At 40.3% G+C, this 25,890-nt stretch overlaps 1 protein-coding gene across 2 annotated transcripts in view; it reads left to right on the forward strand.

Moving 5' to 3' along the window:
• LNPEP (leucyl and cystinyl aminopeptidase) overlaps window positions 1-24,521 on the forward strand; it is a 102,516-nt gene extending 77,995 nt beyond the window's left edge. For both annotated transcript variants that reach the window (XM_070412374.1, XM_070412373.1), the window contains exons 14-18: window positions 10,010-10,194; window positions 11,685-11,846; window positions 14,723-14,863; window positions 15,508-15,589; window positions 16,218-24,521. In XM_070412374.1, the coding sequence (XP_070268475.1) occupies window positions 10,010-10,194; window positions 11,685-11,846; window positions 14,723-14,863; window positions 15,508-15,589; window positions 16,218-16,349 (702 nt within the window). In that variant the 3' untranslated portion in view covers window positions 16,350-24,521. The remainder of the gene's footprint in view (window positions 1-10,009; window positions 10,195-11,684; window positions 11,847-14,722; window positions 14,864-15,507; window positions 15,590-16,217) is intronic.
• The last annotated feature ends 1,369 nt before the right edge of the window (window positions 24,522-25,890 follow it).

Below are 25,890 nucleotides of genomic sequence, written 5' to 3' on the forward strand. Positions count from 1 at the left end.
CCCTCACAAGTTTCTGATCTGACTCCAAAGGAACCAGCCCCAGCCCTACCCATAAGTGAGATTCTTAAGTTAGATGATTTCTGAGGTTTCTTCTAATTGATAGATTTTTATCATTCTCCTATTTCATAAGGCTTTAACTGCCAGCCTTAATAAAAACCAGCTCCTGGAATGTGCCCCAGCCCATAGTGGCATTCAGTAAATGTGGAATGAATAAATGAGCGAGACACTCCAGAAACAAGTACATGTCAGTGTTTATTATATTCTGTACACCATGCTTAGTGCTTAGTGTTGATTACCTTGTTTGATCCTCACACAATGCCAAATGTATATTTCTACCTTCATTAGATAAATGAGGAGACTAAATAACTTCCCCAAAGTCACTTACCCAGTCAATTATAAAGCTGAGATTCTAACCCACATTTTACTTCAAAACCTCTTCTTTGCCTTACGTTGGTATATTTTAAACTAATTTGTATTCTAACAATGTCATCTTCCAATGATACCTTTTTGTTGGGAAATATCAAAGCTTTTTCTTTTTTGCTATCATTCTCTTTTAAACTCAGATTTTAAATTAAAACAGATTGAAAAGCTTGGAGACCATGTGCTTAAGGTTTAAAATTATAGACCCACATCTAGTTACTTTCTTGAAAATGAAATTGTCAACTTACTATATGAGATTTCTTTTATACCTAAAATGTTAGTAACAGTATTTTTTATAGTACTGATGTGCATTTCCAAGAAGTATACAGCTAACTTATTGGTCTCTTTGGGGCAAAGTTATAATCTGACACAGACTTTCTACTATTAGTTTATTAAAGAAACTAGGGGCCCAGTGCACGAAATTCGTGCACGGGGAAGGAGGGGTCCCTCAGCCTGATCTGCACCCTCTCCAATCTGGGAGCCCTCAGGGGATGTCCTACTGACGGCTTAGACCTGCTCCCCATGGTCCTCTGCTCTCTGCGGACCTGCCTGCTTGACGCCACCGTAGGCCCTGGTGTCTGCTCTCTGTAGGGGACTGCCTGTCCTTCGCCGCTGGGGTCAGGGGCAAGCAGTGCCCTGCTGTCTTCTCTCTGGCTTCCCACCGCAGGGGCAAGCAGGGCCCTGGTGTCTGCTCTCTGTGGGGCCCTGCAAGGGACTGCTTGCCCCTCGCTGCCACGGCCAGTGGCAAGCAGGGCCCTGCTGTCTGCTCACTCGCTGCAGGGGACGTTCCCACCCCGTTCCTGGCCGCTTGGGTGTGCGCCAGCTTGGAGTGCCTGGGTCCTGGGGATGTTCCCACCCCAACCCCGGCCGCTTGGCACCTGCAAGCTTAGGCCCGGCATTCCGGACTTCGGCCGCTCTGGGCCTATGCACGGGCCTACAGGCTCAGAGCGGCCTGGCTCCAGAGGACGCCTGTCCCTGTGACAGGGCTGTGGCCAGTTTCCCCTCCTGCTCCCAGCCACTCCTGCTGGGTTTCCCCTGCTGCTTCCAGCCACTCCTGCTGGGTTTCCCCTCAGCTCCCAGGCGCCGTGGCGGGTTTCCCCTCAGCTCCCAGGCGCTCAGGCGGGTTTCCCCTCCCACTCCCAGGCACTCAGGCGGGTTTCCCCTCCCGCTCCCAGGCGCCGTGGCGGGTTTCCCCTCCCGCTCCCAGGCGCCGTGGCGGGTTTCCCTCCCGCTCCCAGGCGCCGTGACGGGTTTCCCTCCCGCTCCCAGGCGCCGTGGCGGGTTTCCCTCCCGCTCCCAGGTGCTGTGGCGGGTTTCCCCTCCTACTCCCAGGCGCCGGCGGGTTTCCCTCAGCTCCCAGGCACCGTGGTGGGTTTCCCCTCAGCTCCCAGGCACCGTGGTGGGTTTTCCCTCAGCTCCCAGGCGCCGTGGCGGGTTTCCCCTCAGCTCCCAGGCGCCGTGGCGGGTTTCCCCTCAGCTCCCAGGCGCCATGGCGGGTTTTCCCTCCCGCTCCCAGGCGCTAAGGTGGGTTTCCCCTCAGCTCCCAGCCATTCCTGCTGGGTTTCCCCTCAGCTCCCAGGCACCGTGGCGGGTTTCCCCTCAGCTTCCAGCCACTCCTGCTGGGTTTCCGCTCAGCTCCCAGGCGCTGTGGCGGGTTTTCCAGCCACTCCTGCTGGGTTTCCCCTCCCGCTCCCAGGCGCTGCCGATTCCCCTCCAAGCCGCTGCCCCTCCTCGAAGCCGCTGTGGCTGGGCTTTCCCTCCAACCTCCCAACTCCCACCTCCGCAGCCTTGGCTCCATTTCTGTCCTCGAGGCCTCTACTTAGCTCCCTTCTGTACCTCCTGGCCTCCATGTTGTCCTCAGTCTTCCCTTGCAACTGGTATATGCAAATTAACCACCATCTTTTAGCTTCTGTAATTGAAACATTGTATCTTTTAGAGCTGTTCCTTCAGGAGCTCAGAGCCAGGCGGCAGCAAGCGGGGAACCTCGGCTTCCTCCGTCACTGGAGCAAGCAAGCCTCATGTTCCTCTTCCAGCTGCCTGGCTGCCAGCCGCCATCTTGGCTGACAGTTAATTTGCATATCGCCCTGATTAGCCAATGGGAAGGGTAGCGGTCGTACGCTAATTACCATGTTTCTCTTTTATTAGTGTAGATTGGCCATTTGTTAGCCAGTTCAGCTACTGTAGATGGACATTTGGGTTGTTTGGAGTTTGGAGCTATTATAAACAGTGTTGCTATGAATATTCTTATACATGTCTTTGATGTGTTTCTATGGGGTATGTGTCTGGAAAATGGAATTGCTGAATCAAAACATATGCATGGTTAATGCTGTACTACCAAATCATTTTTCAGAGTTACACCAATTTAACACTCCATCAGCAGTGTATGAGAATTCAAGATCTATTCTGGATCTATTATTTGTCAACACTTATATTAATAGTAACCTTTTTCTTTTAGCCATTTGGATGGGTGCACCATAGTATTGTAATTTTGGCTTTAATTTATATTTCCCTAAGTCAGCGGTTCTCAACCTGTGGGTTGTGACCCCTTTGGGGGTCGAACAACCCTTTCACAGGGGTCGCCTAAGACCATTGGAAAACACATATATAATTACATATTGTTTTTGTGATTAATCACTATGCTTTAATTATGTTCAATTGGTAACAATGAAATTGGGGGTCACCACAACATGAGGAATTGTATTAAAGGGTCGCGGCATTAGGAAGGTTGAGAACCACTGCCCTAAGTGAAGATGAATTCCTTTTGATATGTTAATTGACCATTGGGTATTCTCTCTCTTTTTTAAATTGAATTTTAGAGAGAGGAAGGGAAAGAGAGAGAAACCGATGTGAGAGAGAAACATTGATCAATTGTCTCCTGCACCCACTCCAACCAGGGGTCAAACCTGCAACCCGGGTATGTGCCCTGACTGGGAATCAAGCCCATCACCTTCTGGTGTATGGAATGATGCTCCAACCAACTAAGCCACCCGGCCAGGGCTGGATAGTCTCTCTTGAACCCAAGTCTTTCATTTGTTTTTCTATTGGATTGTCTGCCTTTTTCTTATTGATATGTAAGATTTCTTTTTTTTTTTTTTTTTTTTTTTTTTTTTGATTTTTTTTTTAATTAAATCTTTATTGTTCAGATTATTACATTTGTTCCTCTTTTTTCCCCCCATAACTCCCCTCCTTCCAGCTCCCACCCCACCCTCCCCCCTCATTCCCCACCCACTGTGTTCATCCATAGGTGCATGATTTTTGTCCAGTCACTTCCCGCATCTCCCACACCCCTTTTTCCCCCAAGAATAGTCAGTCTATTCCCTTTCTATGTCCCTGATTCTATTATAATCACCAGTTCATTCTGTACATCAGGTTATTTATTCACTTGATTCTTAGATTCATTTGTTGATAGATGCATGTTTGTTGTTCATAATTTGTATCTTTACCTTTTTCTTCTTCTTCCTCTTCTTAAAGGATACCTTTCAGCATTTCATATAATACTGGTTTGGCGGTGATGAACTCCTTTAGCTTTTCCTTATCTGTGAAGCTCTTTATCTGACTTTCAATTCTGAATGATAGCTTTGCTGGATAAAGTAATCTTGGTTGTAGGTTCTTGGTATTCAGCACTTTGAATATTTCTTGCCATTCCCTTCTGGCCTGCAAAGTTTCTGTTGAGAAATCAGCTGACAGTCGTATGGGTATTCCCTTGTAGGTAATTAAGCCTCTTTCTCTTGCTGCTTTTCCCTTCTGGCCTGCAAAGTTTCTGTTGAGAAATCAGCTGACAGTCGTATGGGTATTCCCTTGTAGGTAATTAAGCCTCTTTCTCTTGCTGCTTTTAAGATTTTCTCTTTGTCTTTTGCTCTTGGCATTTTAATGATGATGTGTCTTGGTGTGGTCCTCTTTGGATTCCTTTTGTTTGGGGTTCTCTGCGCTTCTTGGACCTGTAAGTCCATTTCTTTCTCCAGGTGGGGGAAGTTTTCTGCCATTATTTCTTGAAATAGGTTTTCAATATCTTGCTGTCTCTCATCTTCTGGCACTCCAATGACTCTGATATTAGTCCGCTTAAAGCTGTCCCAGAGGCTCCTTACACTATCTTCACACTTTTGGATTCTTTTTTCATTTTGCTTTTCCAATTGGGTGTTTTTTGTCGAATCTTTGGTTTGATTATTGTACTCCTCTGGTCTGCTATTGGGTATAATATTCTTTATTTCAGTCCGTGTATGCTTACTTTCTAATTTCTTTATCGTAGCATCGAGGGTCTCATTAGTTTTCGTGAGGCTCTGCACAAATTTATGGCAAGCCCTCAAAATTGCGATTCTTAGCTCCATATCCTCCATTTCTGTCATGTTTCTTTGTCTCCGCATCTTTTATGCTTTCTTGGTGCACCCCCTTGTGGTCTCTGTGCGCAGTCTTGTTCTAGCCAAGCCTTAATTGTTGTAGTTAACACTAGAGGGATTTGACCCCCAAGCCGGCTGGCTATAGGAATCAGCTGTACGGAAAACATCTGCCTTCTGGGGAGGCGCTAATCCAGCCTTTGCCTGAGGCGATCGGCAAATGGCTGTGTGCAGGCTTTGGGCGGGGCGGGATCCACAGGGCGGGCGGAGGGAGCAGTTATGGCCACGCTCAGTCCTGTTCCCAGAGGCTCTGCTTCTCAGAACCCCGGCAGCCGCTGCAAACTTCGGAGAGAAAGCTGCCCTCAGGTTCCAACTGATGCCGGATAATCCCGCTTCTCCCGTTTGAGTCTGGGTCCCTAGAGACTCGCCCGGATCTGGAGCCCAGAGTCTGAGACTCACTCCCGGCAGAAAACGACAACCGCGCCCTCAGCCACCAGCCCGCTTTGCGCGCGCACCTCGGTACCTTTGTATTTTCCACACTGCGCCGCCTCTGAGCCTCGATTTGCTGTTCTCTTTCCTTCTAGTTGTAGAGTCTCTCTTCAGCCAGCCTTCCTGTGGTTCTGGGTGATGTCCGTTCAGTCTTTTAGTTGTATTTTTGAAATGGTTGTTTGCGGCAGCGGTCTCCGGTGTTTACCTACGCCGCCATCTTGGTCTCCTCGAGTAAGTGAGATTTCTTTTTTTTTTAAAGACTTCTTTATATATTCTATTTCTGAGTCCTTTGTTTATCATGTATATTTGCAAATATCTTCTAAATAGCTTCTCCTACTCTGGCTTGCTTTTTCACTTTCTTAATGATTTTTTTAATTAACATAAATTCTTAATTTTAAGGTATGAAATCTGCCTAGTCCAATATATTCTCCTAAGTTTTCCTCTGAAAACTTTTTTTTACCTTTTATATTTAGATTTATGATCCATTTGGAATTGGTTTTTGTATATAGTGTGAGGTAAACATAAATATTACTTTCTTTTCAATATGGATATCTAAGTGATCCAGCACCAGTGTACTTCATTGTATACATTTTTTATTATAGAATTTCTATAACTACTTTGGGGTTATTAGTGCCATATCAAATCAACACTATTTGGGTTAATATATTAGTTTCCTAGGGCCATCGTAATAAATTATTACAAACTGGGTGTCTTAAAACAACAGAACTTTATTTTCTCACAGTTCTGGAAGCCTTAAATCAGAGTGTTATTAGGGTAAGTTTTGTTTCTTCCGAGGGAGAATCTATTCCATGTGTCTCTCTCAGCTTCAGGGGCTTGCTAGCAATCCTTGGCATTCCTTAGGTTGTAATTGTGTTACTACAATCTCTGCCTCTGTCTTCACATGGCATGCTTCCTGTGTTTCTTTGTCTGAATTTCCTCTTGCAAGGGCACCCATCATTAGGTTTGGGCCCACTATAATCCAGTATGACCTCCTCTTAATTTATTTACATCTGCAAAAATCCTGGTCCCAAATAAGGCCACAGACACAGGTTCCAGTCAGACATGACTTTTGGGGGCATACTATTCAACCCAGTATAGGTAGCCGTATTAGTATATGTTACTCACTTTTCGGTATTAAAGAACAGTGTTGGTACTGAATGTACTCTAAGAGAAGGCGGAATATCTATCTACTCTGAAGCTGCCCAGAAGCTACTCTTCCTCTGCCTCTCACCTTAACTCTGTTGAGGCCCAGTGTCAGGAAGCACTTGATAACTTACCTCAAGCTAGCCCTGTGCTGAGACTATAGATGCGAAACACAATTCAAGGAGTTAAGCCTTTTGAATATTTTCCTAATCAAGTAACTGCATCTTTATTCCTGATGATGACTTCCAGTGTGCTGGGCAGGTATGTGTTTATTAAGAACATACTTCAGAGTGGGGTCCAGAAGGCGAGGACGGGAGGCTGAGTATGTGTTTGGAAGACCACAGGCCCTTTTACTGCTGGAGAGTGCATACGCTTGATGGTTAGTTAAAAGGTTAGTTTCAGTTCATCCAGAGGGAGAAACTGTCTCTTTAAAATTCTTATTCAAATTTTAGGACATTCTTGTAGCATCAAAACTCTCAAAATATGAAATCTGACCCACTGTAGTCGTAGATTGGAATGGCAGACATTTCTGAGTCTTTGCATCCAATCTTCAGTAGTATTTATGATTAGGACTGGTGTCTAATTTTTATGTCATTGTCGCCAGAGCAGAATGTACATTTATTGGTCATTTTGTTGTATAGGCTGCACATACCTACGTAGCACATACCCATATATCACATTTTGTGATGTATGCTGTGGTGTTGTGGTGGGTAGGGGCTGGAGGCACACTTGAATTGTGTTAGATTGTTCACATATGATGTTAACATCTGATCCTAGCTGTATTCCTGTCTCATCACTTATAAGTCTGTCATTCTTGTATGTATGAGGGATTGGTGGGATAACCTTTTGCAATAGAGGCTGACACTTCACTTTTAAGAAGCTCAGTTGACCCACCAAAGAACTCCCTGAGCATATCAGTGTAAAATTAAAGTAGTAAATCAAAATGTAATACATAGCATAAGTGCCAGCATCTATCCTTGTTTTATTTTTTAAATCATTTTATGTTGTTGTTGTATTGTATTACATATCCAATGTTTGTAATTTGTATAACCCTACTTAAGTGTCAGAGGAGAAAAATATTCAAAAGGTTTAACTCTTTAAATTGTGCGTAGCATCTACATTCCCTCTCCCCATTTGCCATTTTCATTTTATGGAATCAGAGGATGGGATTCTAATGTTTAATGAGTTTAAATTTTAAAAATTAATTTAGAACCATGGAAAAAATAGTTTTAATTTTATTTGTAGAAGGCAAAGGTAATTCAAAGCACTTGTTATGGTTTGTTAATACTAAAAATATAACCTGAAATTTTCTAAAAAAGAATTAATTCTTTTTTAAAAAGGAAATATTTTACTTTTACTCTATTATGTTATCATTTGAAATATATTTCAAATCAACTATTTGGTATTCCTCTTGATGAACAGGGAATAACTAGTAAAATTTCGCCATGTAATTCCGATGGAGTAACTGCTCTGGAATTAGCCTATTCAAGGTTCATGCTCCTCTTGCCTCAAGTCCTTTCCAACGACATTTTTTTGTACTGGCTTCTTTATGTTTTAGTTAATTCTCAAGGAGCATTGGCATTTTTCTCTGCTGAACTTTTTTTTAATGTTTTTTATTTCAGAGATAGGAAGAGAGAAGGGGGGAGAGATAGAAACATCAATGATGAGAGAGAATCATTGAAGGGCTGCCTCCTGCACGTGCCCTACTGGGGATTGAGCCTGTGACCCGAGCATGTGCCCTGATAGGGAATCGAACCATGACCTCCTGGTTCATGGGTCGATGCTCAACCACTGAGCCACACCAGCCAGGCTCCACTGAACTCTTTAAAATAGTATTTCAAGCATGTGACTTTTTTTTCTTTCTCATCCCTTCTTTGTTTTTATTTGACAGTTATGAGTAGCTTTTAAGTTTCTTTTTTGCTTCAGTCACTTGGGATGGTTTTCTATTGTGATACTGTTGAGGTCAGGCCAGTGAAGACAGCATGTACCAAAGTGGTCATGTGTATCCAGGAGGGTCTGCATCGCTTTTATGTTTCCACTTCACATCCTCCCAATGACTCACAAGCTTACTCAGACATTCCACAAGGTGTCTGTTCTCCTTTTTATTACTTTTGAAGCAAGCAAACAATAGCAAGTTATCATGTCATCACACACTTTGAGTCCTCCTTGCACGGATTCTTGATTCCATTCTCATAGTTCCACAAGAGATTTATTCAGAGGTCTTCTGAGAAAATAGCCTCGCAGTTTACAAGTCTCTGCCTAGGATTCATTTTAAGTATTGACAATGGTGCTCTGTAAGAATATAATGCTCTATGAAGAACTTGAACTACTTTTCTGGGGTTGAGTTTTTGTATGTGGTCATCTGTGGTACTTGACTACTTGAGATGAGACGTGATAAGGGTGATGCTGTTAAAGAAGAACCAGTGGAAAGAAGAACTGCCCTTGCCCTAGACCCTGCGGGCAGTATGTGGCTGTAAATTTTTTTGATTTTGTTTCTTCTTATTTACAGCCATGAGGTTTTTTTAAAAATACCTCTAAGCATTTTATATTAAAATTTGTGTTCCTTTTAGTAGCATTCATGCATGCATATTTTATATGATGATTTTTTTAAAACCCGTGTGTCCTCACCCCTCCCCATGTACCACAGCTGGCAACATTGAAATATTTCCATATACTATGAACAGCTTTTACACTTTTGTTGTGGGAGAGATGAAAAAGAAATAGCTATATTGATTTCTTAATACCATAAGTATACATTTAAGAATGACATTTTATTCAGAAGAAACTATTAACAGTGGACTGAAATAGTGGATAGTATTACTGAATAACTGAATTTCTTTCAGAGTGATAATAGAGAATGTTCTTATTTCTGGGAGTTGCATGCTAAAGTATTTATAAATGAAATATCATAATATCTGTAACTTACTCTCATGGTTCAGCTAAAACCATAAAAATATATATGTGTGTTACATGCACATAGAAACAAAGCCAATGTAAGAGTATTAAAAAACAGTGAATCTAGCATATGGGTGTTTATTGTACTATTCTTGTAGCTTTTCTGTAGGTTCAGAATTTTTTTTATAAATATTGGGAGAGAAAATAACAATAAACAACTATACTTTCCTACAGTACTCATTTTCTCACTAATTAGATTAATTTGTTACAGCATCAATATTTGAAGTATTTATTTAATATTAGATTTAGAAACATTTAAACAGTAAAGAACTATATTTTTCTCTCACACTGCTTTTTGGATTTATGAATTCTAAAGTCACGTGGTCAGGAAGTTCCAACTTCCTTCTAGCAGTTGGTACTTTGGGTCAGGAAAATAACTTCTTGCTGAGTATACACTGGAGAAAGGTTCCTTACTGCAGAGAAGCCATTAATTCTTTCTGTGTTATGTCATTAAAAGTCCCTGTTGGCTATAGCAGCCTTTTGTATAAACTGTGTCATTGAATGGTTCATCTCAGCTATTTGTGGGCAGTTGATATTTAATAAGTAATATCTCTGTCCCTCTCCCTCTTTTTCTTCTTGGGTAAATGTTGGGAAAAAGAGATCTAGTTGTCCTGATTTTCCTGGTCCTCCTAATTATTATTATTCCATTGTAATCTATTTTGTCTCTCTAGGCCAGGGTATCTAAATTGCTTCAAAGCCAAATTCAGCAGCAAAATTGGACTGATGATGGCTCCCCATCTGCTCGAGAGTTGCGGTCAGCCTTGCTAGAATTTGCCTGCATCCACAACCTAGAGAACTGCAGCACTACTGCCTTGAAGCTGTTTGACGAGTGGGTTGCATCCAATGGAACTCTAAGGTGAGGTGTGCTTTTACTCAGATGAACTCTCTTCCTCCTCTTTACTTCACATCATGTACTAAAAGCAGGATCTTTTCATCCTGGGTCATACATGTTATAAAACTGAGTGTTAATGTGTGTGAACTCTAGGCACTTATGTTCTCAAATAAGCCTTTTTTTTTTCTTGTGGCAAATTACATGTAACATAAAATTTCCTATCTTAACAAATTTTAAATGTACAAGTTGGTAGTATAAGCATATTCACCTCGTTGTGCAACAAATCTCCAGAACTTTATCTTGCAAAACCAAAACTTCTTACCCAAATAAGTCCCTGCCTTCCCTTTCCCCCAAGCCCCTGGAAACTACCGTTCTCCTTTCTATTTTATGAGTTTGTACTGCTCTAAATGCCTCATTTATGTGAAATCATACAGTATTTGTTTTTCTGTGACTGGCTGTTTCACTTAACATGTCCTCAGGCTTTATCCATGTTGTGGTATGTGTCAGAATTTTCTTCCTTTTTAAGGCTGAATAATCAATCCATTGTATGTATATACCACATTTTGCTTACCCATTCATTCACTAATAGATATTTGGGTTTCTTCCACCTTTTGGCTCTTACCAATAATGCTGCTATGAACATGGATGTACATATATGTTTTTGAAGCCCTGCTTTCAGTTATTTCAAATATATACCCAGAAGTAGGATTGCTGGATCATATGGTCGTTCTATTTTTAATATTTTGAGAAACTGACACACTATTTCCCATAGCAGCTACACCATTTTACATTCCCGCCAACAATGCACCAGGGTTCCTTCCAATTTCTCCACATCCTCACCAATACTTGTTATTTTCTGGGTTGTGTGTGTGTGTGTGTGTGTGTGTGTGTCTGTGTGTGTTTTATAGCAACCATCCTAATGGGTGTGAGGTGTCAAAGAGTCTCTTTTAATTTAGGAATAAAACATAGCAGGTGGAGTTAGCAATTAGTAAAAACAGTTTGATGATGATCGGTTCTCTCTAGGTTCCCTATTGGGCATTATGGAAAAAGATTCAAGAGATTTTAATAATGACAGATAAAGAGATTTTAATAATGACAGAAAACTATGTTCCCTCCCCTCTTCTCATCCCTCGCTCCATATATCTACCATGGAACTTAACACACTGTATTGTAATGAATATATTTCTTGTTCTGTACTTTGTGATAGCCTGCGAGTTCCTAGAGGCAGAGATTGCGTCTCTTTCTTCCCCTCTCCATTATCCAGCCAGTCACCTGCTTGGTTCTTTGTGGATGCTCAGCAAATAGTTATTGTATTAAATTAAAGTCATATTTCTTCTAGTCCCACCAACTAGGAAAGTAGCAGCCACTAAATTAACTATTTTTTTCACTATTGGTTAGTTGTACAGTGAAGACTCTTTTGTACTGCTCTGACCCCTAAAATATCACCACTAGTCATTTCCTTACCTTTGAATTTAGGATGTTTTTGTTCTCACATTTGAGTACCTCTCTTACAGCCTACCTACTGATGTCATGACTGCTGTGTTCAAAGTCGGAGCAAGGACTGAGAGCGGCTGGTCGTTCCTCTTAAGCAAGTACATCTCTATAGGCTCTGAAGCAGAGAAGAATAAAATACTTGAAGCTCTTGCCAGCTCAGAGGATGTACGGAAACTTTACTGGTATGAAACCAACCAAGGAATAGGACATGTAGAAACCAAAAGTATGAAAGCATTGTGCTGCACGGGTGGAGAGCTCATTTCCTCTGGGATCTCCCTTTTCCTTCTTTTACTCGCAGGCCAGACCTGACTTGGTCAATGGGGTAAGGAGCCCGCATGTGCTGGCTTTCAGTTCAGGAACTGGACCGATAGGCAGAAGGTGCTTTGCCCAGAATCCCAGCACCCACCTACTTTCTGCTTAAACATGGCTTCGCCCCCTTGGCATGTTGTCTTCATTCCACAGTTAGTACTTCATTCTTCTGGTCAAGGCATTGCTCTGTCCAAGCTGTCATTTTGAAAATGCAAACACTACAGAAAAAGGTATTATGTAAAAGTGTATAGGCTCTACTTTCATATGAACTTGTCAGACATTTTCTTTCTAATATTGACCTGACAAAACCTGGAAATGGGAGTTTCACAGGCGAAAGAAGGGCAGTGAGCAGGGCCTCCTGACCCAGGAGCCAGCAGTGGTGGGGCAGAGGAGCACCGGGATCCAAGGGAAATATGAAAGGAGCTTGAGGGTCAGCGCTGGGAAGGTCAGAGGGAGGCATTGATGTGTCACTGCTTCTCTTGTATAAATGTACTCAGATAAATCCTAAGAGTGTCCCAGAGATGTCATCAGCACCGGCCCACACCTACTTTCCAAAGGATGTGCTGTAAATAATTATTTTCCTTAACGTAGTAGCCAGCCTCTGATCCAAGCAGAGAAAAGTTTGTTCTAAATTGGTAATAATTTTGTTTTAAACAAATAACACACTAATAAATTCCCATTATAAAGTATTTAAACAATATCTAAGAAAATGGAATAAAACATGAAAGTATCTCTCATATGATTCTCTCATAGGATCCTTACTTCCATTATTGTTCTCTCTGCTAACAGTGTCAATCCTGGTCTGTATATTTATATATCAACACTAGAGGCCCAGCGCACGATTAAATCGTGTGCAGTTAGAATCCCTAGGCCTAGCTGCTATCAGGGCCATGTCTGCCGCCCAGCATCGCTCCTCCACCTCCGTGGCCCCTGACCCGTGAACCTCCAAGCTCACAGCCCCCGCCCTGCGAAGCTCCTTGGCATCAGCCGCCCCTGCCCTGCAACCCTCCTTCATTGCCCCGCAAAGCTCCATGATCACAACCCCTGCCCGCCTCCACCGCCCTGTGACACTCCTCCGCCTCAGCCACCGCCCTGTGACACTCCTCCGCCTCAGCCACAGCCCTGCGAAGCTCCATACTGACAGCCCCCGCCCCGCTCCTCCACCTTGAGTCCGCCGCCCCTGCCCCGCAATGCTTCTCCACCTCTGCCACCCCGGGAAGCTCCATGCTCACAGCCCCCTGCCCCGAGGCTCCTCAGCCTCCACAGCCCTGCTCCGCCATGCCGTGAAAGCCAGACCTGCCCTTTGGTCATTTGGGCCCACAGCTCCCACTCCCTCAGCTCCCTAGCCTGCTGTTTGGTTATCTGTCCAGTGGTGACGGCACCTGGCTTTTTATATATATTAGGATAGTTTATACTATCCCCAGTGTTTTGTGATGGTCCTTTCAGCCAATAATCTTCTCTGAGATTTGCCGTGTCAGTTCATGAAGCCTACTTCATTTGTTTGCATGGGTGCATAGCATTCCATAGTAGGGCTCCATCACAATTTGTTTAACCCATCACAGCTTGATGAGCACTTGGGTTTTCTTTCTATTAAAACTATTGCTGCGCCCTGACCGGTTTGGCTCAGTGGATAGAGCATCAGCCTGCGGACTCAAGGGTCCCAGGTTCGAGTCCGGTCAAGGGCATGTACTTTTTTGCGGGCACATCCCCAGTGTGGGGTGTGCAAGAGGCAGCTGATCGATGTTTCTCTCTCATCAATGTCTCTAACTCTCTGTCCCTCTCCCTTCCTCTCTGTAAAAAATCAATAAAATATATTTTTTAAAAAGTATTGCTGCATTTTGGGGGGGAAATGTGTTTTCTCTATATACACAGATTTCATAGCGCAGTAGATGAGAACTGCTTGTGTTCAGATGCCAGGCTGCAGTATTTACTAGCAGTGTAACTGGGGCAATTACATAACCTCGGTTTCTTACAGAGTGGGCATAGGTAATAATTACCTTTTTTCAAGTGTTGTTGTGTCAGCAATTTAAAACATTACCTGGTACATATGAAATATTAATAAATAATAACTATCAATATCAAGAGTATATTCTGAAATGTGTCTTCATTTTCATATTATTTAAACAGCCCAGTTTTTAAAGAGTAATAATATACCTTATATTAAAATCAATTTTTTTTCTGCTAAGGTTTTTTTTTTTGTTTTTTTTTTTAAATATATTTTATTGATTTTTTACAGAGAGGAAGGGAGAGGGATAGAGAGTTAGAAATATCGATGAGAGAGAAACATCGATCAGCTGCCTCCTGCACATCTCCTACTGGGGATGTGCCCGCAACCCAGGAACATGCCCTTGACCGGAATCGAACCTGGGACCTTTCAGTCCGCAGGCCGACGCTCTATCCATTGAGCCAAACCGGTTTCGGCTTCTGCTAAGGTTTTTAATAGGAAAAAAAAAAAGTCTTCAGAATTATAAATTCTACCAGGGTTTACTTCTCAAATGTCTTTACTATATCAAGAAGTATGTATTATTATGTCACAGTATATTGAAGTGCTTATCTCATTGGTGAATTCTTTCTTCATTTAAAAAAAAAATGACAAGTTTTCAATCTATTAATCAATCTTAGACTAACCCAAAAGTGATATCCCTTGAATTGCTACAGAGCTTTAATTAGGAGACCAGCACTAATCTAAGTTCAGTCATCACTTCATCATGAATTGTTATTTTGGAAGCTAAATCTGTTCGCTTTTCAGGTTAATGAAAACTAGCCTCAGTGGAGATACCATCCGAACACAAAAGCTGTCATTTGTCATAAGAACAGTGGGCCGACATTTCCCTGGACACCTACTGGCATGGGATTTCGTCAAAGAGAACTGGAACAAGCTTGTACAGAAGTAAGTGTCAGAATTCCAGATCCTAGTGTTTCCAGTCTCTGCACTTGAAAACTATTCCCAATGTTGTATTGGTTCACAGGCCTTATGATTTGCTGTGAGAGGAAAATGCTTCAGTAACATTTAACCAAAACACTCAGAAATTTTCACATTTGTAAGCATAATTCCATAATGTGAATCACATTTGGATACTAATCAAGCCTAGCCATGCCCAACTCCAGGTCACTTAGCTTAGCATGGGCACGGCCTAAATCAGAAGAGCGGTTTAGTTATGTGTGTTGAAAAATGCCTCTTCAGTGCCAAGGGATCAGTTCAGAACTCACACCCAGGTAAACAGCACAGATAGGGTTTTTTTCTTTTAAAGCAATGATTACATTTCAGGATGTTTGCTATGATTTCAAATGGGTTAATAATTTATCTGGGTATTGCCAGCTCCTGCCTTTTGTGCCCACCTTTCCTTCCCACAGGCAGTAAGTGCATGTAGGACTTCTCCCGACTTCTGGAGCTGCTGTTCCCAGCAGAGGGACACGACTCTGCCTTGGCATACGTAGCTCTCAGGAAAGCATTTCCTTTGCACTCGGGAACTTAGCTTACCAACAGCTGCCTCACTTTTTGCTCTTTTTGCTCTTGTATTTGTGTTTCTTCAGGTTCCATCTGGGTTCCTATACCATACAAAGTATTGTTGCTGGATCAACTCACCTGTTTTCAACGAAGGCACATTTGTCGGAGGTTAGTTGTATAAAATGCTGCTAACGGAGATGGGGTATACCTTTCCTCTCAGGCTGCTCAGTTTAAGTCAGATGGTGGCTTTTCATGCCAATTCCTGTCCCTCCTCTGCCTTCATCAATGCTAATGATTCTGCATTGGGATGCATCTAAAGGGTGGATATACAGCAATGAGAAACAATTCTGGTGAGGAAAAACTCTGATTCCATTCTCAACAATATCCCCTTGTCTCCTTGACACAAATAATTTTGTAATTAAGACCAGTTATATGCCAAGTTTCTAAGTGGTAATGAGATTGTTGTGAAGAATGCAACTTCAAGGGTAAAAGTTGGGCACCAAGCCTAACTTTAGACTTTATCTCACTTACTATTACTTCGCTATTTTATTTTATATTTGAAAAACTCATCCTTATGGGAGTAAGGAGATTGCATTTTTAAAATTACCTCAGTTTAACCATACTTGATTAGTAACTTGATATAACTACCCTGGATATTAAAATACTTTTTGTTTCTACTTTTAAGACATCAACACAGCCAGAACTAAGTGAAAGTTTATTTGAAAAGGATATTCAGAGTTACCTGAGATTAACTGTTATTTTCTTCTTTTGAAATATTTCTGTGTGCAACTTACAGGTCCAGGCATTCTTTGAAAATCAGTCAGAGGCAACCTTTCAGCTTCGTTGTGTCCAGGAGGCTTTGGAAGTCATTCAGTTGAATATCCAGTGGATGGAGAAGAACCTTAAAACTCTGACGTGGTGGCTGTAGCATGCACAACTGCGCCTCATTTTGTCACTCGTTAGAGAGCTTGTTAACTTGGGCTCTGTTTGTTAACTTTTGCAAAAGCCAAGGTGAAGCCAAGGATCGCTGCTGAGTTGTTTGCACTCTTAGGAGTTGTAGTTCGCTCAGGGTCCATCGGTCTTTCTGAAACATCTTTGGGCAGTACGTAGTTATTTATTACAAAATTACATTCACTTATATGCCAACCATCTACAAAAACAACAAGTAATGTGTATACTTTGAAGATACCCAAATGGGGAATAAAATGGCTTGGAATTCTGTTCTATTTCTCAGTATCGGTAAAGTACTGGCCCAGTGAAACAAGGAAAGACCTACCATGAGAGCCGCCAGGCATCGTTGCAGGCTGCTGGTTTGTGAGCCATTTGTTGCTTCTTGTTGATAGAGTTGTTGAATGTGGTAACACTTCAAAAAGTATGGCAATCAGTGAAGTCGATGAAGCATGCAACTGTAGAGAGCTCATCTCAGGTGTGCAGATCTACTTTGATTTGGGGTTTTGATTAATCCTTTATTTCCTGGAAAATTTTTAAATAAGATCTACTATAACTATTATATTTTTTTCTGCAGAATAGCTAGGTGCTACAGAATTTTTAAATTTTTGTTATATTAAAAAGCTAAATAACAAGGCCAAAAGATTATATTTTCCCAATGTTTAACATTTTCTTTTTCATCTTTTAGGAAAATGTTTCAAACTAAGATAGCTTTAATTATAATTATTTTATTCATAAGTTTCAATATTCTCCGTATCTGTACACCTCTACCATTCCCTGCCCTAGATATACCTTATATAAATAAGTATTTTCACAGTTATGGCAAACATTTTGTTATACTGGTGTCTTTTATCATTACTTTATCACTGTTACTAAAAATATAGGTTGTTTTTAGATGCCTTTTGGCATGATAGATTTTAGACACTTTCTCTCTGAATCATACTCATGGGTGGGTTTTTCATTTTATATGATAGAGTAGCACATTAGAAACATTTTAAAGTAGGGCCTTGGAGAAATTGAACATTTTTATTTGAAGTTCACCATAGTACCTTAAAGGAATGAGAGAATGTGAGAAAGGAGTAACTTGATTCATATGGAATATGGTGGGCTTTGAATTTTTCCCCACTATCAAATACAGTACTTTTCTTTAGTTGAAAAATCATAGTTTTATTTTACCATGGCCAAACTAGCAAATTAAAGGGAATGTCAAAAGAAGGAAGGAAAGAAGAAAGGAAGGAAGGAAGGAAGGAAGGAAGGAAGGAAGGAAGGAAGGAAGGAAAGGGAAGGAAGGAGAAATCCAAAACTGTATGGCATTTTTACTCCTTCTAAAGGAGAAATACTGTACTTGAATTTTGTGAGCTCTGCAGACTTATATTTAGATTATGGTGTTTCTTTGATTCTTAGGAGAAAAGCTTTCTTCCAAATAATTCTTGTACTTTATATTGTGTTTGAAAACATATTTGTAAAAAGAGGATAATACCCATTTTCAAGCACTTAAAAACACTCCACAGAATCAGACAATGGGAAAGGTCACCTTTTTTTATTCAGCAAGTGTAAAGTGAAAACGTGGGATTGTGTATAAAACTATATTTTATTTTATGAAAATATTTTTATATAACAAAATTTAAAAGGCTGGCAAACTGAAATATAGCTTTCTTTACTCCTAGTATGTTTTCACCCAATTTAGTATTTTCTAAATATTTATCTGTCTGTTTTAGAATAGAAAACATTATATCCTGAGAATCACAGCATCATTTGAAGATGTCTTATTGAAACTGGGGTAACTGTAGGTTTTTATTCCTCTTGTGCTTCAGTAAATGAATGATAATTTAGTTGATAGTGAAAGTGAGTTTTTATATTTCTAGAGTGGGGAAGAATATTAAACTTTTGAGGTTTTTTGTTGTTGCTGGGTTGTTATTTTTTACCATGTTATATTACTAAATTCCACTTTGATACAGAGTTTAAATTTTGCTACTTCTCAAATTCAGTTAAGATGCTTCAGTTTTATCTGCCCATCTTCACATGGCTCCTGTATCATGTGTTAACTGCATATGGCAGATCTTGTCCTGAATTATATCATTTTTTCCTGTGAGAGTGTGTGTGTGGTATGGGGGTGTGTGTTATTATTATAAGTAAAACCTTATCAAAACTTCAGCTAAGAAAGAGGTAACTCACATACCATTGCTATCTTTGTACTCAAAAGCCGTTCATTCCCATGAAACCGGATCCCTACTATTTATAGTTGTGTTTGTGAGCCTCACCTCAGACTATTTGCAGTTTTAGTAGGTCTTACCTCAAGTTTTCCCACAGAATTCCGTAATTTTCATTGTTATGCTAATCAATCTATATGAGACATCTAAAAATTAACCTAAATCAGGAACATAAGGTTAAGTAAAACATGTAGTATAGTAAGTATAATTGTAGCTTTTGAAGTTTTTCCCCAAAAACTTTATCTTGGCCACTGAATTTCTGAGAAGTCAAGTAGACTGAAGCACAGCAGTTAGCCACAATATGCTTTTTTATATAAGCACATAGGTCCATGATACAATTGTTTAACAAGTATTATATTCATTGCAGAGAGACAGTCTGCTTGAATGTAATGTCAAAGACACATCTTGATCTTTAGGACACATAGAATGGAATATCTGGAGTTGTGGGAACACAAAACTTAGGCTATGAAAGTAGAAATCCAAGGAGTCCAGTTTGTTCTGTTAATATCAAGTGATTAGAAGTATTAAACTGCAAGGAGTGTCATCCTCTACCATAAGCCTGCACCTTCTTCCATCTTACTGATTTACATAAATCTCTTTAAGTGAATTTAAGTGTTCTCTGTCATTGTTTCAGTGTTCATGAACTTTCTTGCTATCACAGGTTCCACTTGACTCTAATATTCTTTGCCATTCATGTTTTCATTTTATTGTACTTGTCCATTGTAGGAACAAAAGAGCTGGCCGAAGAGCCCTGGGTACATAGAGGATGTTGAGCTGCATCAGTCTTACTGGGTACAGAATAGAATGCTTTCTGAATATTGTACAGTAAGAAATGAAAATTAAGTGCTGAGTTTGTTGGATTACTGATAGCCTGTTACCGAGTTGGATTTTAAAAACATTCTACTCAGACTAAAGCACCTGGAACCATAATCTGCAGTCAGATTGCTGACCATTCCCATAATGCCTTTGCATTTCATTGGGCTGCCGGGAAGGCCTATGCATCTCAGGAGATGTATCATCACCAAGCATAGCAGTTCCTGGGCTAAGTTTGCAGAATAAGACCTGAATTTCCTAGGTATGAGGTAGCTCTTCTCCCCTTTGCCTTTGTTTTTAGTGTTTTTATTGGAATTAACTCTCTTTTTAAAGAGCTTCCCCTCAGCCCCATTTTTATTTTTTAAAATAATGTATATAATTTTGCTGTTTTTTGCATTCTTGTATTGTGTGCTTCATTCTCTGTATTGGCAAGTAAGTACCAAATGAAAAGTGGAGGTCCAGAAGTATGATAAATCTCCTCTTCTCCCTTTCCCTTATTGCCGGCATGGGCAATCACTAGTAGAGTAGTGTTGACTGATTTCTTTCAGTGGCTTCTTGGGGGTATATACTTGAAATATGTACATAGGTGGTTTTGATGTGTTTTTATATCCTTTCATTTTGTACAAAATGTTTTTGCTGCTATTTTGTGGGTGTTGTTTCATTTTGTATTTCGTTCATCCTTCTCATGGATAATGAAGCGTGGAGATCCAGAAGTCGGACAAATGTCCCGTTTACCCCTTTCCTTGTTGCCTGCATGGACAATAATAGCTAATAGAGTAGTGGTTGCTGTTGTTTTGATCTAGGCTTAGGTATAGGGGGAGATGTATATCATTCTTTCAGGTGTACATAAATGCTATGCTACTTATTTATTTTTCATTTTATAAATGTTCTTTTGCATGGATACATTATATACTTAATGAAACAGGTTCAGAGAATGACAGATTTTTTTTCCTTATTGCCTCTTTGGACAGTAACTGATAGAGTAGTTTGCTTTGTATTGTGGTGTAGGAGAGAATGGGGTATGTACTTACTGTATCTAAATAAATTTGCTACCACTTTGTACTATTAATTCATTTCGTACAATGTCCTTCTCATAGGACATTTAAGTACCCAATGACATGTGGAGGTCGGATGTATGACAGTCTCCTCTGGTCCCCTTCCCTTATTGCCTATGTGGGCAATGGCTAGTAGTGTAGTTGTTGGAGTGGGTTTGGAGGGGGTGGGTGGGCAGGGAAAGATGGGCAGGGATGTGTACTTACTGTATATACCTGTTTTTACTACTGTGTTGTATTATTTCATTGGTTGCCCAGACTGGAAAGTACCTAATGACCCATGGAGGTCCGGATGTATGAGTCCCTCTTCTCCCCTTTTCATATTGCCCGAGTGGGCAATGGCTGTTAGTACTTGGTTAGTTTCAGGGTTCTTTTGTGGTTATTGGGATAAATGCTTTGTACTTTCTTATTATCATTTTCATTGGGCACCAATCCTTCACTTGGACATGTAGGTTCCTAATGAACCATGGAGTTCTGGATGTATAGCAATCTCCTATTCTCCCTTTCCCTTTTTATCTCTGTAGGCAACAATTTTAAAGTAGTTTGTGTTTTTTTTTGAAGTTTTGGGGGGTGGGAAGGGACTAAGGGCTAGATATATCCTTTTAACAACTGTATATATAGTGTTTGTTACTGTGTTGTGTTAGTGCATTCTGTACCCCGTCCCTTACTTGGACGTGTAGGCACCGAATGAGACGTGGAGGTCCGGATGTATGAAAATCTCCTCTTTTCCCCTTTCCTTATTGCCTCTGTGGGCAATAGTTTTAGAGTAGCCTAGATTATTTTTTTACTCTACCACTCCTTCCCCTGGGATGGTGGTAATATGTACTTTTAAAAATGTATATAAATGTTTTTGCTCTTTTTTGTTATTTCATTTTGTACCTAGACCTTTCCAAGAACAACTTAGGTACATGATGAAAATTAAGGTTCATTCTATGAAAAAAAACCTCCTCTTCTCCCCTTCCCTTATTGCCTGTCGAGGCAATGACTAGTGGTATAGTTGTTCAGAGGTTTGGGGGTTTGCTTTTTTCCCTTGCAGGGTTATAGGGGATTTCTGGGTTGGCTGTGTGTGTGTGTGTGTGTGTGTGTGTGTGTAAATGTTTGTTTGGACTTGTAGGTATCAAATGTAATGCAGAGGCCCAGATCCAGAGGTATAGTAAATCTTTTCTCCCTTACCCTATAGCCTGTGTTCATGAGAATACTGTAGGGTTTGGGTTTTGTTTTTGTTTGTTTTTTTGCTTATTGTTTGAGATTTTAATGGGGAATTGGCTTCTTGGGCAAGATATGTAAATTTTTAATTGCATATAAATGTTTTGCCTCTTTGTTCACTTCATTTTGAATCGAGTTCTTTGCATGACTGTTAAGGTACTTAATGAAAGTTGAGGTTGATTCTATGAAATATCTTCCCTATACCCCTTCCATCATTGCCTGGTGGGCAATGGTAGAAGAATAGATGTTTGGGAGCTTTTTTGGAGGGATAGGGGGGTGGTGTGTGTGTGTGTGTGTGTGTGTGTGTGCGCGCGAGCGCGCATTTTTAATGTATATAAGTATTTGCTACATTTGTGTATTATTTCATTTAGTACTCAGTCCTTTCCTGGGACTCTAGGTACATAATGAAACATGGAGGTCCAAACCTATGATAAATCTCCTCTACGCCCCTTCCCTCACTGCCGGCACAGGCAATAGTTTTATAATTTGGGTTTGGTTTTTAGGGGGAGGGATTATTTGGGTGGGTAGGGTTGGGGGAAAGGGCGGGGTATGAACATTAATATATATATGTACATATTACTGATTTTGTACCTAGTCCTTTGCATGAATGTATAGGTACAAATGAAAACTGAGGATCAGTGTATGACAGATCTCCCCTCCCCGGCCCCTTATTGCCTGTGTAGGCAATAGTGACTAGAATAGTTGTGTGTTGTTTACTGACTTGTTTCTTTTGGAGAGATTTATATTTTCAGCAGGGGAATATTTTTAATACATATAAATATGTTTTTATTTCTTTGTTATTTCATTTGTATTTAGTCCTTTGCATGGCTATGTAGGGGCCTAATGAAAATTGAGTTTCATAAATTGACAGATCATTTCCTCCTTTCCCACAGATTTCCTCGGTTAGCTGTAGCTAGTATAATTGTTGTTTTGTGGTTAGTTTGTTTTATTTTCCAGCATGTATGCCTTTAAAGATGTAAATATACACAGATATACAGAATTTGCTTTTTTTCTAATAATTTTCCTTTACTACTTAGTCCCTTGAAGAGCTCTGAATATACCTAACAAAAATAAAGTTTCACCAAGTCCCTGCCTCTGACTTGAAGGCATTGCATTGTGGTGATGTCACTAATGGCAGTGGGCATGTAGCCAATAAGATGGGAGAAGACACTTGGACATGGCTAATCAGTTTCCGCTTTTCCTACTTTCATTCAAACTGAATGAAATGGTGGGAAGGGACCTGAACATTGGAAATCCCAGAAAGGCAAGAGGACAGTACTAAGTGAAAGTATGTTTAAAGTTTATTGCTGGTTAATCTTTCAGTGACTGGTAAGCCAATAAAAGTGCCTTGAGAGTAGCTTCTTTTAAGTCTGGAATCCTATTCATCTACAGAAGTCTGTTGCAGTCCATCAATAGCATTTTCTTGTGTACCCAGTAAAAATTATTTTGGTTTTTGGAATGAAACTTTTGAGTTATTGCCATGGTTCTGGTGAATGAAAAAATGGGCAATAGTTTTATAACCCAAAAACTAACCCAAAAATAATTTGTGGGACAAGCCCTTCTATCTTTCAGCACCCACGTGTATGTGGAAGGGCAAGTTGGTCCTTTCCTACCCAGAGCTCTTCTGTGTGGCGACACCTTCCTCCTCAGTTCTCCACTAGCTGGATCATTCCTGTTCTTCCTTCCTTTTTTCTTCAGTGCCTATACCATTAGATGTTCTCTGCAAGTGCACTGAAAAATGTAAGCCAGTGTTGCCTCATTAGCTGTATGCTTTTGCATACATTTCATACATTCAGACCTGTATGTTTGCTTTCACCATTCTCAAGCATATATCACATTGACTCTTCATCAGTAAATATGACTCCACATTTGTCTGTATCAAAGAAAACACATGTGCAAAATCCACCCTCTGTCCCTCTCTTCCTCCCTTTCTTCCTCCCTTGCTTCCTTCCTTCACGCTTCTGAGCATCATTGGTTTATTGTGCACTTTATAATGAATATAATGCTGAAGAGTTGCCATATTGCTATTACATTTTTAAAACATTGAGTGATAGGAGTCCTAGAAAATTTCAGAGATTTTATTTATCACATCAAGCTCTCAGGCTCTAGTGTTGAAAATTAGCCTACACTTTGCTGTTACTTATACCTGCTGTTGTAGAAAAGAAATAAGAGCTTATTCATGACACATTTAACTTTGATCATAAATAAAAAAGAAGGGGCACCTTTTTAGAGTTAGTCATGGTAGTTAGTGATATTTCTGAACAGCTTTTAATTTAAAATACTTCAAAGAAAGTAAAGGTCATGGCTTAGCTGACTGAAATGCTCCAGAAGTTGAACTATATAAACCATTAGTACAATAATACACCAGTGTGTGTGTGCGTGTGTGTAAAATAAGAATTCCAAAATAATTGGAGCATTTGCATTAATCAACAAAACGCACATTAAGACAAAACTTAGTCTTACAGCTGTCTTGACTCAAGCCAAGTGTTCCATGTCGCTGTAAAGAATAGTCTCTTTCAAACACTTTGAAAAGTAATCACTTGGAAACTTGTAAAGGTATTACATTTTTGTATTAAAACACCTATGGAGATCTCCAATTCCTAGAATCTGAGCTTGTGGGTGGAATTCTAAATTTATATCATTATCTGTCTTTTGTGGATGTTTTTGAAAATAATATGTGTGTGTGTGTATATATATATAAAACATTATATATGCAAATTGTGTTGTATTACTTGTAAAGGGAAAAAGCTTATTTTTCTTTATACTTCTGATAACTTGTTTTGCATATGACCAGCACTGACTGAAAGGCATGTGTACTGCAAACACTGTTGCTTTTTGTGTGAAATGAAAATAAAAGTATTTAAATATAAATATTGTGTGGACTATTTGGATGAAAAAAACTTACAGGGGTGGGCAAACGTAGGTTCACAATTGTGAGTACGTGAAAAATAGTTTATTCTTGTATTATTTATTATTGTATTACTTATTTGTATTATTTGTCTTCTTATTGTTATTATTTCGTATCCTCAATTATGATTTATCTTTTAGGTAATGATGGCTGATAATTTAACCTACTTTTGCCCACCCCTGTATATAAAGGAGGTATTGTCTCAGATTATGAGCTCTACCAGGACAACGACCATATTTTATTGTCTTTCATAACTTGTTTCCTACCTTGCCAGTACCCCAGTATCCTTACCGCACGTTGACTCAAGGTTTCTCACACTGTGACATTTTGGGCTCCTATGCCTTGTGTGATGATTAGCAGCATCCCTGGCCTCTAATGCAAATAGCAACCCCCAGCCCCCAGTGTGACAACTAAAAATGTCTCCAGACATAGCCAGATGTCCCCTGGGGTGGGGAGTGGGGATTAAAACATTCAGTGGTTGCATGGAGCAGGGCTTGGTAACACATGAACTCCATCTAGGGCAATTATTTACTCTGTAGCTGATGTGATTCTTGGAAATACTCATGTCACTTGAGTAGCCAATTGATGCAGTAATAATTACCGTAAGTTCCTAAATAAATCTAAGACATAACTTCTTAAGCCAGTGAAACCAGGGAACACTCACTATCTTAAGTTGAAGGGGAAAGGACATTGGTCATCATCAGGGAAAAGCCCTGGACCTGACTAATCTGCAGCAGGGGTAATACTATACACCTTGCAGTAAACACATGAGGAATTAGTTCTATGAGAAAGACCTGGTACTTCACAGGTGCTTGGTAAATACTCCTTTCCTTTCCATTTGCCTGAAATATGCAAAAGAATCACACATGTCCAAGTCTCACTTCTAGCTAGAAAACATTGCCTACACCTATGACACTGAGAAATTGGCCAAATATAGGCTCTCTGAGTGCTAGAAGGAACCCTGCAAATGACCTAGTCTAACTCCCTCATTTTACAGAGAAAGCGAGGGCACCAGAGGTTGTGCCTAATCTCAGACCTCCATAATGTCACATGTTAAGTTTGTGTATGTGTTTGTAGTAGAAACAATTTGTGTGTATTACCTTTGAGCCTAATGATGTGCAGTTACCTGCAGGAGACTGTTTCCTTGGAGACACGAGGATTAGAATGTACTATCGAAAGTGTTGTTTCATTATTTTCATGTGGACTCTAAAGCTAAATTAAACTGTCCCAACATTTCACTTTTAAACTTGATGGTGTGAATCATCTAGATATCGTAATCCCAAAAGAGTGGCCTTTCCTGTATGCTCACTAGTACACTGAGTAGGTTGTGTT

Source organism: Myotis yumanensis, unplaced genomic scaffold, assembly GCF_028538775.1.
Source record: "Myotis yumanensis isolate MYYU_CA2020_CCGP unplaced genomic scaffold, mMyoYum1.0.hap1 SCAF_4, whole genome shotgun sequence".
Lineage (NCBI taxonomy): Eukaryota > Metazoa > Chordata > Mammalia > Chiroptera > Vespertilionidae > Myotis > Myotis yumanensis.